Source organism: Equus przewalskii, chromosome 21 (assembly GCF_037783145.1).
Source record: "Equus przewalskii isolate Varuska chromosome 21, EquPr2, whole genome shotgun sequence".
In the NCBI taxonomy this organism is placed as follows: domain Eukaryota; kingdom Metazoa; phylum Chordata; class Mammalia; order Perissodactyla; family Equidae; genus Equus; species Equus przewalskii.
Genome location: NC_091851.1, coordinates 34,056,823 through 34,072,326, shown reverse-complemented (window position 1 = coordinate 34,072,326; position 15,504 = coordinate 34,056,823). Strand labels below are relative to the sequence as shown.

General features: G+C 39.8%; 1 protein-coding gene across 1 annotated transcript in view; it reads right to left on the bottom strand.

Annotated features, from left to right (window-relative positions):
* STK4 (serine/threonine kinase 4) overlaps positions 1-15,504 on the bottom strand; it is an 87,201-nt gene that overhangs the window by 25,582 nt on the left and 46,115 nt on the right. The window contains exon 10 of the mRNA XM_008529630.2: positions 12,332-12,489. Coding sequence (XP_008527852.1) covers positions 12,332-12,489 — 158 coding nt within the window. The remainder of the gene's footprint in view (positions 1-12,331; positions 12,490-15,504) is intronic.

Sequence of the window (15,504 nt, the reverse complement as noted above, 5' to 3'; positions counted from 1 at the left end):
CATCTGAGAGTGTATGAGATGTCTGCAGTGGCCACCAAGACTCCTCTATAATACACACCTTTATTTTCAAAGAGGTTATATTTGGGCAAAACTGAAGGTATTCTTAAAATAATGCCTTTACTAAAATGTCATGCTAACTTAGCATGACATTTCTTGAACAACAGCATAATTACTGTAAAACCCATGGTTACAAAGTAAACAATAAAGAACATCAAAAGAAGGTAAAAGTTAAGCTGTTTCAATAAGGAGAATTACTGGGGCCAGCCCCCTGGATGAGTGGTTGAGTACATGTGCTCTGCTTCAGTGGCCCAGGGTTTGCTGGTTCAGATCCTGGGCACGGACCTACACATCACTCATCAAGCCATGCTGTGGCGGCCACATAGAAGAATTAGAATAACTTACAACTAGGATATACAACTATGTCCTGGGGCTTTGGGGAGAAAAAAAAAAGGAGGAAGATTGGTAACAGATGTTAGCTCTGGACTGATCTTCCTCACAAAAAAGCCCCACAAACAAACAAGGTGAATTATTTATGTACATAATTAAGGAAATGTGGGCCTGGTCCCTTGGCCAAGTGGTTAAAGTTCTGTGTGCTCCACTTTGGCGGCCCCGGGGTCACAGATTCTGATCTCAGGCGTGGACCTACTCCACTCACCAGCCATGCCGTGGAGGCATCCCACACGCAAAAAAAGCCATAGAGGAAGATTGGCACAGATGTTAGCTCAGGGCGAATCTTCCTCAGCAAATAATAATAATAATAATTAGGTAAATGCAAAACTTGTCAGTCTGCATTATGTTCTGAATAAGCCTGAAAAAACCATTTGAGTCAATAACAAATACTCCTCTAATATTACAAAATTCCCAGTAAGATACAATAAGCCTGAAACCATTCTTCGTGGTCACTATAATTAATCCCATCATACATTATTTGAAAGATGATTCTTTTTCCTGATTTGTAACATTAATTACCTAGTATGTTCCAGAAGCTCACAATCAGGTTTGTTTTGTTATGTTTTTTCATCTGAGAAAACACCCAAGAGTTAACCGAGGCAGGAAGTGACCTGGGGCCCTGGGTTCTAGACTTGATTCTGGCATTAAGTAGGAAAATGGCCTTTTAATGTCTCTGGACTTCAGATCCTCAAACTATAAAAGGGATAAGAAACCTCGCCTTGCCTCATTCACAGGAACACTGTAAGCATCACCAAATTAAACAGGAAAATATGAATGCAGCTTTAACTATATTAAACGTTATAGTAACCTAAAGTGATGATAACATTACCATCATCAGCAAACAGAGGAAATCCAGAAGTCTGGGCTCAACTGCTCCTTTGGCCTTCTCCTGTCTCTGGATAATTTGTTATTTTCAAAGATTTAAATTTTTTTACAAAGGTAAAATAAAAAGTGAAATAATAAAATAATTAATAATACTCAATATACAATGAACCAAAGACAAACATAAACAGCCTTACAATTGTCTGCTGGTATAATTCTACCACAGTTCTAAAAATAAGGTTGATTCAAATATTTGATCCTCCCTCTAATCCTCTGGGAAAAGGAGGACAGGTGGTTTTACGCTTGATTTTTACAAACCACAAACCTGACACTCAAGGAGGAGAAACTCATCCAAGGTCCCGGCTAATGCCAGGGCCAGTCACCCCTCTTCTGACATGATTGAACGCTCATTCTATTGGTCTACGCTACGAGGCACCCCTATTTTCAAGGAAACGCACTTCACACAATGCCCAACTTCCAGGCTGATGAAGTAATTTTATCATTCGTTTGACATGGCTGGCAACCTCTCTGTACATAAGGAAATTCCATGCAGGAGACTGCACCCACAAGAAGTGAGAGGGTGGCATCTATCGGCAAAAAGTGTGTGCTGCAACAGGAGGAGCCTGAGAGCCTCAAGATTTGAAAAATACCAACAGTTTATGAAATGAGAGGTGGGTAGAAAGAAAAATGATAGGGAACAGAGATGTAAGGGAAAGCAAGAAAGCACTGGGAAGTCCTAAAAATGACACCCACGACCACTTTAGGTAATTAATCCCCTTGGCAGTAGTTCTCATTCCTTTCTTTCAGAGCAGTTCATTAAATCAGTCTCTTTGGGAGCAAGTGTTCTTTGGGAATGTCTCTCTGGTTTTATAACGGAAGTCAGTGGCGCATCACTGGGAAAAGGGGTTTAGGTTACTGAAATTTACTCCATGGACAACGTTTCAAGAAAGGAAGAGCAAGTGGAAGGAGAGAGGAGGAAGCTGACATTTATGAAGTGCCTATTATGTTGAAGGCACTTTATATGCATTACCACATTCAATTCTCATACACATACAGAATCTATCCTAAGTACCAGTATTACCCCCCATTTTACAGATGAGGAAACTGAGGCACAGAGAGGTAAAGAAATTGGCCAAAAACTACTCAGTAAATGGTGAAGTCAGGAATCCTAAAAGCCTGACGGCAGCAATCTTAACTACCAGGCATATGACCTCATCCAAAAAAGCAGTCACTTAGGTACACATAGGCATCATCTATTTCCTTACAAACAGACTCAATTGCACCTTTATAAGAACTTCTAAATAAATATGAAACCTAACACATTCTTGTCTAAAAAGAACCAATACTGAGTTGTATCTTCTTCTCGGAAGCAATATAATAAATTACCATCAATGAGGCTTCTCCTGTCTGAATCATCTCAACACCTCTTGTTCTTTACACAGTCAGCTCGAAGTCTCAGTAATATCAGCATCAAACTCCAATAGTGAGACGGAGAAAGGAAAAGAGATAGGGCTTCCATTCAGAATCACTGGTGCTTTGAGTAAACACGCTGTCAGCAACAAGATGCTCAGTTCTGCTGTCCTTCATCTGAGTGCTGGAGCATCTGGATTTTTATTAAGAAAATGTGGTCATTTTGGGAGAGGAAAACGATATAAGGACTACATCTCAGGTAATGAGAAAAGTTCCACATCATGTGTTTTCTTTCAAAGGGACTAGGCTACAAAAGCAAATACTTCTTTCAGAATTCTAACAGAGATTTTCTTTTTCTTTGGAGGGAGGTGAGGAGATTGGCATAAATCTTTTCCCTGTCTTCTCAACACTTCATGTCCCAGGAATATAGATTACTGAACTGTCAAGAATCCACGTGAGAAAAAAAATGGGAGGCGAAGCTGAGAAGAAAGACTGGAGAAACTATCTGTGACAGATCAAAGGAAGAAGAGTGAAAAAGATATGTCGAGGTGAATGAGATCACAATTCAAGGTCATGGCTGTGGATCCGGCAATAAGAATTTATAGTCACCTCAGCTGAAAATTTAAAACTACGCTTTCTAGATTAATAAGGAATTTACATCAAAAATATTTTTAGCCTTTGGAATCTTCTGATTGATGAAAAGTAAATAATACAAAACTTACAGTATATGTTTTTCTTTTTCTTTTCTGACTTCAAATTTAGCAAAATTAAAGTGACCGAACCAAATCTGGCCCTGGTCAAAATGAGATTCAAACTTAAGAAATTTCAGGTTCTGATTACAGCATTTAGGAAGTCCAGCCCTCCAGGGATTCCTTCACTTATTAATCCCCACCGGTCAACATTCTGATACCTGGATACCCGGGGCGTGGTCTAACGTTTGTGGGGAGAATGATTGATGACCCACTGTCCTGTGACACAGGTGTTACAACTAAATTAGAGTCTAGTTAGTTTATATAAACAGCACCGAACTGTGGCAGAGAGACACCATTTTGCAACCTCTAATGAAATAATGCATCTAGGCAATGACGCTAAGTGGCTGATAACAGAAAAAGAGGGATGAGCATATATCCAGATATTTGGGCCCTCCTGATGAAAGTACACATACCACCTACGAAATATCCTTGCCAAAAAGCATTGAACCTGAGTCTGATCAGGCTTCCAGATCAGGGTTCTCAAAGTATGGCCCACGGACCTCTGGGAGATCCCTTACACTCTCTGAAGGAACCTGTGAGATCAACCTCTTTTCATATTAATACCATGACAGTATCTGCCTTTTCTACTGTGTTGACATCTGCACGGATGGTATGAAAGCAGTGGTGGGTCAAATTGCGAGCTCCTCAATATGAATCAAGTGCCAATCAACCATTGCACCACGTGGTACTAGCAGCTATTGTACTCTTCACAACCACTGGCTCCAGTCAAAAACCACAACCAAAAACCAATTCCCTTAAGAATGTCCTTGATGAAATAGACAAAGGTATTAATTTTATCCAGGTTCAACCTTTGAGTGTATGTCCTTTTAACTGTATCTGTGATGAAATGGAAGTGTGCATTAAGCACTTGTGCTGCACACTGAAATAGGATGGTTGTCCTGAGCAAGGCACTTGCGCAACTGAGCTGCGACCAAACCAGCTGCTTTCTTCTTGGAACATCATTTTTACTTGAAAGAATGACTGACAAATTGTGGTTATTCAGACTTAGGTACAGATATTTGGCAGACATCGTCCCAAAAATGAACAAAGTGAGGCTGTCACTTCAAGAAAAACAGTTGAGAGTGTTTGTTGCCAATGATAAAATTCAAACTTTCAAACAAAAATTAGAATTTTGGAGAACTTAATTGTACCCCTGTGAGCTTGACAGCTTCCCTACACTTAGACAATTTTCTGATGAGGTTGGTGGTAATTTCAAGGAATGTGATTTATTTTATATTGTATAATGAAATATGCCAACATTTGGAAGATATGTGTAACTCAGTGAACCAATATTTTCCAAAAGATCAAAGCATGATTTTATAAAATCCTATGTGAGCAAAAGTTCCATTCAAGGTGCAAGACAGACCAATGAATTTTCATATGCAGAGTAAGAAAAGTTCATTGATACAGTTTCAGATTCCGCATTGCAACTAACCTTTAGGAAACCATCAGTTGTTGAGTTGGAGCACCAAGATAGAAGAATATCCACAATTATCCAAAAAGGCTATTATGACACTTCGCCTTTTCCAACTACATCTTAGGCAAGACTTCCTTCATATACTTCAACCAAAACAATATATCATAACAAATTGGACGCAAAAGCAGCTATAATAATCAGCTGTCTTCTGTTAAGCCATACAGATTTGAAAACATGTAAACAATGCCGTTTTCACTCACTTCTTTTTGTCTGGGGAAATATGGTTATTTTTCATAAAAATATGTTCTTTATATTAATGTGTAATTGGTTTATTATTATTTTCAAATGAATTAATTTTTAAAAATTTCTCAGTTTTAATTTCTAATTCAGTAAATATCAATAGATATAACCCACACAAACAAAAGTTCCTTGGTGTCCTCAATAATGTTTAAAAGTGTGAAGGGATCCTGAGAACCCCTGGTTCTTGATCAAACTACCAATATACACGAAATTCAAGGAACATTAACAGCAGCACTTAGATGCAACCAGCAATGTCCAGAATGTGGGAAACGAGATAACAACTGGTTTCTTCAATAATATCAAAAAGTGGGTGTGTAGGCAAGGCAGGATAGGCGGGAACATATAAATTAAAAGTGATTTAAAAGACATATCAACCAACTGTAATGTATGAATCTTATTTGGACCCTAATTCAAATAAACTGTAAAGAAAAAAAAAAGTATGAGATGACTGGGAAAAACTGAACAGTGACAAGGCATTTTATGGCATTAAAGAATTATTATTCTTAATTTTTAAAGGTATGATAAAGGTGTCGTGGTTATGATTTTTAAAAGGACCTTTAATCTTTTATAGATACATATGGAAAAATTTAGAAATGAAATTTGCCTGGGATTTGTTTCAGAATAATCACGTGAGGATGGGGAAGAGTGGAGTGGAGGATCAGATAAAACAAACAGATGATGAGTTGACGACTGTCATAGCTGAGCGATGGGAACTTCATTAGGTTCTATTCTAGCAATGCAGGCTGGGATATTTAAGGATATGCACTAATCTTTTTTAATTCATTTTGAAACAGACAATAATTCAAAGACTATGTTTGGGCAGTGTTTCTTTTGTTTCTGTAAAATGGCAGATAAAGTTTTAAGTTGTAGATACCTGGGTTCCCAGAAAACATCAAGATGCAACCTTGAGGGCATTACTTTAAACATGAGTAAATAAAGCACCTCTGCTACCATCAATCGCGATTGTAAATCACAAATAAGGCAGTAACAATTCCCATCTTCCCCCAACGTCTCATTTCTGAAGTGTATAGCCAAAAGCAAAAAGTGCAACATAATAAAAATGACTAATTGACTGTACCCACAATTCAGTAAAGCTTCTTTACAAAAATCCAAAGAAATCTCTACTTAATCATATTTGGAGCCCTGATCTAGGAAAGAATGGTAAAGATGAAGTTTAATGAAATCATAGGTTGTGTAGCCCTCCCGGGGAAAACTCAGAGCTAAAATGTATCCTTCCTGCCACAAACAGCCATCTGAATGGCTTATCACTATCCAGGGAAGCCAACAATCAATCCTGTTCAGGTTCTGTTACTTTTCTCAAATTAATTTTGAACTAACAGTTCAGTGGTTTTATATCCTGATGGACCCATTATCACACAACTTCAGAGGGACATTAGCTTAGCTCTTTGTGCTGCATTAGGATTCTATTTTTAACTTCTCCGGAAAGGAAAAATCTAAAAGACTACTACATATTTCCAGCAAAAATAAGGGCACACTGGGCCCCATTCATCTCACCCGAAGGGCTCTACCTCAGTCCCCCCCTTACACACACACACACGCAGACTACGCTCCAGATACAATTCCTCAGGACTGCCCGGCCATTCCACTTTCCTTAGTGCCTCCACAGACACACTGCCCCCTCTCTGCCCAGAAGGCCCTCTCCCTCCTCTGGCTGGAGAATTCCTACACATCTTTCAAAATACACTTCAAATGAGACTTCTTGATGCTTTCCCAGGGGTTCTTGCTTCCTCTTCTGGGCTCCTACACTACTATTTATATGCACTTTACGAACAGAATTTACAGAATAGCCTAGAGAGAAGCCATATAGTGTAGGTAGTTGAGAGGCTGGCCTCTGGAGCCAAACTGCTTTGGTTCAAATCCTTGCTGTGACACTTACTATCGGTATAACCTCAGTGAATTACTTGCTCCCTTTAACCCTCAATTTTCCCATCCATAAAATGGCAATAACGTTACCCACCTCCTGGGATGGTTATGAGGATTGAGCTAATACACATAAAGGAGTTAGACCAACGCCTGGTACATAGTAAGCTCTCAATAAATGTAAGCTATTATTAGCACAAGGTATCAAAATTATTTGATTATGTCTATCTTTTCTGCTACACCATGAACTCTCTCAGGGTAGTGACTGTATTTATTGAATTAATTCAGACACTGTGTCTGAGATTAATTGAAAATAGTGTACTAACTTCAAGCAGGCAATTACTAGGTGTTAGGAATACAAAGATGAGTAAAATAAAGTCCCGGCCATCAAGGGTCTGGCAGTCTTGCCTATACACACACAGCACAACACACAGAGGACTTCCAGGAATGGATGTGGAATTAATATGTGGGGCACAGAGACTATCAGCTCTTTTTATAGAATAAGGTTTCAGTGCACTCACATGTATTGTGAGTACCGATGTGCTTACATCTGGACAGCTGTCCTACGTGGCACTCTGCTCCAGCCACAACACACTTCGTTCCTTCCTCACGTACACCCACCACGTCCTGCTTCAGTCTCTGCACCTGCTCCCTCCGCCTTCCCATGGCTTGCTTCCCCTCTTCATTCAGGTCTCGGCTGAACGTTCTGTTCCTCTGCAGGGCCTTCTGTCACACTCCTTTACTGTGCTTTTATTCTTTAAACAGCCATTCTGACCTGGACTGATTTACTACCTGCCTTACTCCGTTCCCCTCATCACATGGTAAGCTCCAGGACACACGAGCCTCATCTGTCTTGTCACCACTCTTGGCACTCCAGTCATCTCAGACTAAAATATTACAGTGTGTTTTGGGAAGATCCATGAGCCAAACTGGATTTAAGTTTACAGCTTTTTGTGGCTTTATAAATGGCAAAATGGGAGGGTCTAAATTCTCATAAAAGCAACATTCATTTCTAAAAATCCAATCTGTTTATAGAATATGAAATACCAATTTTAGAGAATACTGCATTTTCAAGCACCTTTTACTTATACTTTAATTTCTATATATATTAAACATTAAAGGAAATCTTGGTTGCTTATTCAACTTGGCAAATAAGGCAATTAAATTTTAGAAGTGCAACAAGTATTCCGTTTCAGATGAAAATAGGAAGGTTTTTGTCAGTATTAAATTCTGCTACTCCCGAGTAAATTACTTCCTATTTGCCATTTTGGACGAAAAGTTCATTTCAAAACAGCAGCTGCCTTCACAGGAAGAAAGACAATATCTTTTTCATAATTAAATACTGCCACCCACACAGAAAGTTTCTCTCTGAGACTGTGAAGGGAAACGTTAGCTTGTCTGACACACAACCTTCTTTAAGCTTAGCGAGATTATTCAGAACACTTTCTTCCCTCAACAGAGTGGCTCTTTCTTTGCCACGTCACTTACAAATGTACATTTTCCTTATTTTACGTCTTCCTTTGGTACCTCCAGTTAGAGTACAGGAGACTCAAAAGGGGAGTAAAAGGAAATTTAAAAATCATGCAATGTTAACAAAATACAAATACATCCTTCTCTCTGCATTTCTGGAGTACCTAATGGGAAAGAAACTTACATGAATTTCATGGGTTAGACTCATGCATAAGGTAGGATAAGACACAGATTACTGGGCCCTGGCCCCAGAGATTCTGGTTCAGTGCGTCTGGGGTGGGGCCTGAGAAACTGCATTTCCAACAAGTTTCCAGGTGATGCTGACACTGCTGGTCTGGGGACTATACTTTGAGAAACATTATTTTAGACTATTATTTCAAAAGCTTGATTTAGGATTAGGCTAAGAGCTATAGAGCAAGAACATGCAGGCAGTGGGGCCAGCCGGTGGCACAGTGGTTATTGCCACTCCACTTCGATGACCTGGGGTTCACAGGTTTAGACCCCAGGTGTGGACCTACACACCACTTACCAAGCCATGCTGTGGTGGGGTCCCACATACAAAATAGAGGAAGACTGGCATGGATGTTAACTCAGTGAGAATCTTCCTCAAGCAAAAAGAGGAAGATTGGCAACAGACGTTAGCTCAGGGCCAATCTTCCTTACCAACAAAAAAGAATATTAAGGTATTAAAAATAATTTTAATTTGATTTTTGGTACTTTTTGATAAAGCAGCTCATGTACACCCCACCTCAATTTTCTTTCATTGCTTCATGTGAAATTCTCTCAAAAAACATTTAAAAACGAATTCTCTTGAAATTTGATGGTAAAAATAGTACAAAATTTTGTCAGGATGAGTTGGCTCAGCACAATGTGGACATAACAAACAAGTCCAAATGATTTAGAGCAAGAGTCCCCAAATCAAACGCTCTTAAAAGCCAGGCAGGTCAGAGAGTTAATACAAAGGAATGAAGCAGGCCAGATACTGAGAACTGTGGAAGTCACACCCAAGGAGGGCGGCTGCTCCTCAGCTCCAGACAACCATCACCCAGTAATGCAGGTCTGTTATGGCCGGATCGTCCAAGTTTTCAAAATACGCTGGAGATCCAACATTTGATTTAAAAGCTCTTAGTTTTTAAATATAGGCAACTAATTTACAATTTTTGAACACTGCATAGGACACCCAGAAAAGTCTGGGGGCTGGATGCTGCCAGTTTGTCACCCCTGCTTTAGAGGGAAGTCTCAGGACCCTTCTGCACAGGCCAGCAGTAACACAGGCTGGGAGTGCGCTAACCTAGTCACTGCGCTCATGGGCCCACTCCCTCCAGCAGTCACTTCCTTCCAAAATAAAAAGCACTCTCTCTAAAGACCTACGAAAGCCCCTTTGCATAAGCAGCTTTGCCCACTGAAACAAGTTCCCTGCCAATGATCTTAGCATGGGAAAACTATGGCAGAGAGAAGCGAAGTCCTCAATCACTGGAATTACTGATCCAAAAATAACGCTTAGCTTAAAGGGACTGAAATTTCAGGATCACTAACTTCTATAACATTGGAAAAAAAAAAAAAGGAAACTAGATCTAGGAACACAGGTTTGAGCATTCTTAGGCATTCCATCACAATGATAATATGATTTGGTACCCAGAAGTTATATCATCTTTGCCTAAAGGCTCACTAAACTGAGAAAATCAGTCCTTACAAGTATGTTGAAGATAACTACACAGGCAACATGGAATAGCAAACACAGTAATTCAAATTTCAGGAGTCTACTCTGATTAACAGGGGCAGCCGGGAACACTGTGTTAAGAAGGATTCTGGAGCTGAATCCTGACCCAGTGGAAAATATGAATGCCAGAGGCCTAGAACAGAGGAACGGTAGCAGATGTGCCCTACATCTGGCCTCCTTTGTGCAGCAGACAACACTATACCCATGTTCAGAAAATCTAGTCTTCCAATGGTATTAATATAGCAGCTAAAATAATACTTTTAAAACATCAATAGGATCAAGTCACATCTTGCCAACAGCTTTCCGTTTCACTCAGAGTAAAGCTAAAGTCCTTATTATTACACAAGAAGCCCTTCATTATCTGGCTCCCCTTTACATCTCTGAGCTCATTCCTGCTACATGCCCCCTTGAGGCCATTCCAGACATCCTGTTCTGCAAACACACCAAGCAAGTCCCTGCCTCAGGACCTTGACATGTGCTAGTCCAGCTGCCTGAAAAGCTCTTCCTCTGGATAGTCACATAGTTCACTCCCTCATCTTCCTACCAATGAAACCTTCCTTAACTATTTAGAGCTGCTACATATTTACACCCCCGCGCACACACACACACTGTCCCCTCCCCTCCTCCACCAATCTCCCTTTCCTGCTTTACATTTTCTACAACACTTACCACCATCTGACACACTAAATACTTTATTTCCTTATTTTCCCTCTTAGAATGAAACCTCCATGACGCACGGGATTTTTTTTGGCTATTCTGAACACTACTATGTCCCTAGAAAACTGTCAAGCACATACTGGCACTTAAAACACTAGTAAGTAAATGAACGAATGAAGAGATAATTTAAAAAATGAACCTGGGTTCTAACATGGGGTCAGTGACTAACTGGTTAAATAACCTCAGGTGAGTTACTCTGGTTCTCAAAAGATCTCTATCATTAGTTGTATAAACTATGACTTGCCTGCCACTCTACAAAAGTAGAAATTATGTTATGGAAGAACAACATCACTTCCTCTAGGTCAGTCAGGAGAACAGTGGAAAGCCAGGCCTAGAAAGGCCTCCCAGGATACAAATATAATGCCCAAACTAAGCTCTAATACACAACAACAGAACTATGATAGAATTTAACAACGTAAAAATTAAATATTCCTAAAGAGAAAATTCTTTTCTAAAAATATTCAGAAAAGGAATGCATACTCCATAGCTTACTTTCCCCCCAATTTTTTATTGCCTCTACTTATTAAATCTCTGTGAACATTAACAAGTGTCTGTGGTTGAGGGAGAACGTTCCACAGCAGGAAAAGGAAAAACACAACCAGTTTTTCATAAGAAACTTTGGAACAATTTAATATTCATCCTCGGACAAAATTCAGAATAATCCTCTTAGAGAGCCTAAAATTAGGATAAGGGTTAGCACAACAGCATCAACTGCCCTCCAGTCTAATTCTTAAATATAAAATCCCAATCCCAAATAAACTATTAAAGACAGTGCACCTTCACTTGGTGGGTGAATATTTCTTTTACCATTAACAATTTCAAACTCGAGAGAAAGAAAAACGGCAAGTGAATAAATGATTTTTAAAGTGAAAAGATGCCACTAATTGGGAGCCCAGAACTGCTTAAATATCAGTCAAAACCTTGTTGCCTCAAACTTACGAGGCCTCAGGGGGCTGGCCCGGTGGCACAGCAGTTAAGTGTGCACGTTCCGCTTCTCGGCGGCCCGGGGTTCGCTGGTCCGGATCCTGGGTGCGGACATGGCACCGCTTGGCAAAAGCCACGCTGCGGTAGGCGTCCCACGTATAAAGTAGAGGAAGATGGGCATGGAGGTTAGCTCAGGGCCAGTCTTCCTCAGCAAAAAGACGAGGATTGGCAGTAGTTAGCTCAGGGCTAATCCTCCTCAAAAATAAATAAATAAATAAATAAATAAATAAAAATAAAAAACTTACGAGGCCTCAGCCAAGAGCTGCCACCACGGACGGAGAGAGGAGACCTGAACCACACAAGAAAATGCACAGGCACTTTCAGTGACGTGACAGAAGTGGATGTGTGATAATTTCAAGTCACTTTCCCCAGCAGACATACCGGTACATCTACTTCGACACTACTTACAAATTCGTAGTCTCCATCCTGTGGTACTTTCCAATCAGAAGAGTTCTTCAGCGGGCCAGGAACGCTCTTGCCAAAGCTGTTGATCTGATTTTCCTTTTCCTTTTGTTCAAAGTATTCAAGAAAAGATGGTTTTGCAGGCTGCATGGTCTCATCTCTTCCTGAAAACCAAGAAAATAAAAGGTGAAATATGTACCTTAGATTTCAGATAAGTTTAATAAACAGATGTATCTCCAGATGGATTACAGCCACTGGATCAGTGGCTCTTCTTGTTAAATAAGGACGCCTTCAAGGAAAATACACAAATGCTCACTCAAAATACTTCTTATAGCATTTAAGAGGACTCACGTGCCCCAAAAATACATGCAAAGATTTCTCCAGGATCTATTTTTCTAGACGGAAAGAGTTGGTGATGCAATGATGCTGAGTAAGCTGCAAGTAATACTTTCCGGGTACCCTATAGCAAATAGTTGCTATAACATTTAGACTAAAAACAGAAGCAAGCAAAAGTATTTATTATCATCTACATGTACAATATTCTCTAAAGGCATTGGAGAACAGAAGGGGGTGATACAGTAGAATGACTTCCCTTGATCATCTCACAATCTATCTGGACTAATGAGAGAAATATGCATGAAAAAGAAAATATAAGTAAATCACATTCCACTCCATGAAATATTATGTAACTTTTAAGATATGATTTACAAATGGTTTATGATAAAGTTAAGGAGAAAAAAGAGGACGCAATATTATATATATAGTATGATCTCAACTCTGTAAAATCCTATACACAAGAGAAAAAATAAAGACTAGAAGAAAATATACCAAAATGCTAATAGGATGTGTCTCTGACAGCAGGAGTAGAGGTGATTCTATTGACTTTTAAACATTTTTTTTAAAGAAGATAGTACAGGATAAATATTAAACAGATAGAACCGATTATGAGTTACATGTGCCCAGAAGACGGAGAGATCTTACAAGCTGGGGTGGTCAGGAAAGACTGGTCAAAGGCGGCTTAGGTTGGGCCTCAAACCACCCCTGAGCACGGCTGGTAGCAGAGCAGAATCAGCAGTTATGTAGCAGCAGTTACCACATGGAGCAGAATTTCGCAGATACAAGGTAGAACCAGTAACGAGGGCAGGAAGAATCATTTCACCTGGTGTAACACAAAAACCTAGCTAGCCGAATGTCCTATTCCACAGGTTGAAGTAGCTTTGTGCTGGTGATTAGTATTCTAAAACTGGGAAGTACAGAAGGTTTTTTTACGGGGCTTTCCATGAACATGTGGGTTTATATTGCCCTTCTCCCAGTAATGAGAAAAAACACCAGAAGGTTCAGAGCCTTAAGAAGTAGATGGGGAGGGGTCTAGAAGATTCAGAACAGCAAGTGTTTCTCTCCAGGCACCTCGTTCCATGCAATCTTATCTCCTAACACTTGTCTAGTCCGGTTTCAAGCCAGCACCCTGACTGCCTCACAGACGTCTGTCCTACTCTCTATCACCACTGCCAAGGTCAACAGCAGCCAAGCCCAGATCTGCCCACTTCCAGACGCTGCCAATAGCTTACTTCACTGTTGCCTCCTCACTTAGTAGGGATTAAACACAATATGTGCTAGGACCAGTCAATGATTATGTGCTGAAGGTGCGTTTTGTTTTGTTCTAGATGTGATGTTAAGTGCTTTTCATGCTTATTTTGTGTAACTTTTAAGTTAAATTTAAGGTATTATTTTAAAATATAGTTCTGAAGGAACTACAACAAAATAAAACCTGTCAAAATGGGGGTGTTTTGGATTTGCTCACACGTCAGGAAGCTCAGTCCTTTTGATCAGTCCCCTCCTCTGGGACCACCAGAGGAGAGGACTGGCTCAGAGACAACTCTGCAGCCAGCCCCCACATAATTCCGCACATAAAAAAGGAGTGTTCAGAGAGCCTCCTGGAGCCAAGCCACTGCCACAGCGCTACCGACTGCTGACATATACGGTATACAGTGTACTCTTATAAAAACACCCTGACTAGATACACCTACCAGCTGAACAGAACACCAAGTCCAGAAACAGAAGAGAAAGCCCAAATGGCTATCCAAACAACCAGATGGGTATCTGGAAAAGGATTAAACTGGATCCACATCTCGTACCTTAAACCAAAAAGCTCCAAGTGGATAAGAGCTCTAACTGTAAAAATGGAAACCATAAGTACTAGAAGAAGACAGCGTGAATGCCTTTAAAATCTGGTGTGGAAAAAGGCTTTCTAACTGTGACAAAAACCCAGATGCAATAAAAAATCGATAGATAAAAACTCTTTGCGTGAAGAAGAAATCACAAATTTTAAAAAATTAATAAGTACACATACACTATAAGCCAAGATAAAAGACAAACGATGAACTGGAAGAAAATAATTGCAACAAATACCACGAATTTTTTTTAAAGAACTAGTTTAAAAAAAAATTTGAGTCTTTTATATATTAGGCAGATAAGCTCCCAAATATACAAAGAATTCCCAAAATCAAGGAAGACCAAAAAAAAGAAGAAAAATGGGCTAAAGACTTGAAAAGACAGTATACACACAAAGATATCCAATTAGTCCTTAAACATGAAGAAAATGCTTAGGTTCACTCATAATAAGAGAAACTCAAATCAAAACTACTTAGAGATGCGATTTCTTAACATTTCAGATTGGCAAAAATTCAAAAAGTTAATAACACGCTATCTATTGGTAAGGCTGTGGGGACAGACACAGGCACTCTCATATGTCGATGAACTGGAATGCCGAGTAGTACAAGCCCTACGAAGGGAATCTGGCAACATCTAAATATCAAAATATGAAATAGGGGAAGGTACACAAGAGCTTGGGTGTGTTGTATTTAAACTGGGGTATTAACATGAACTCATGGTCAATTAAAAAAAGAATCCGAGTCAGCCCTGATGGCCTAGGGGTTAAAGTTCAGCATGCTCTGCTTCAGCAGTCTGGGTTCAGTTCCCGGGCACAGAACCACATCACTCATCTGTCAGTTGCCATGCTGTGGCAGTGGCTCACATAGAAGAACTAGAAGGACTTACAACTAAAATATACAACTATTTTAGCTGCTTTGGGGAGAAAAAAGATTCCAAGCTTTTTTCATTAAAAGGCATTGAAGCAACGACATCCCATTACCAATGAGCACAGCTAGCACTCAGATGTT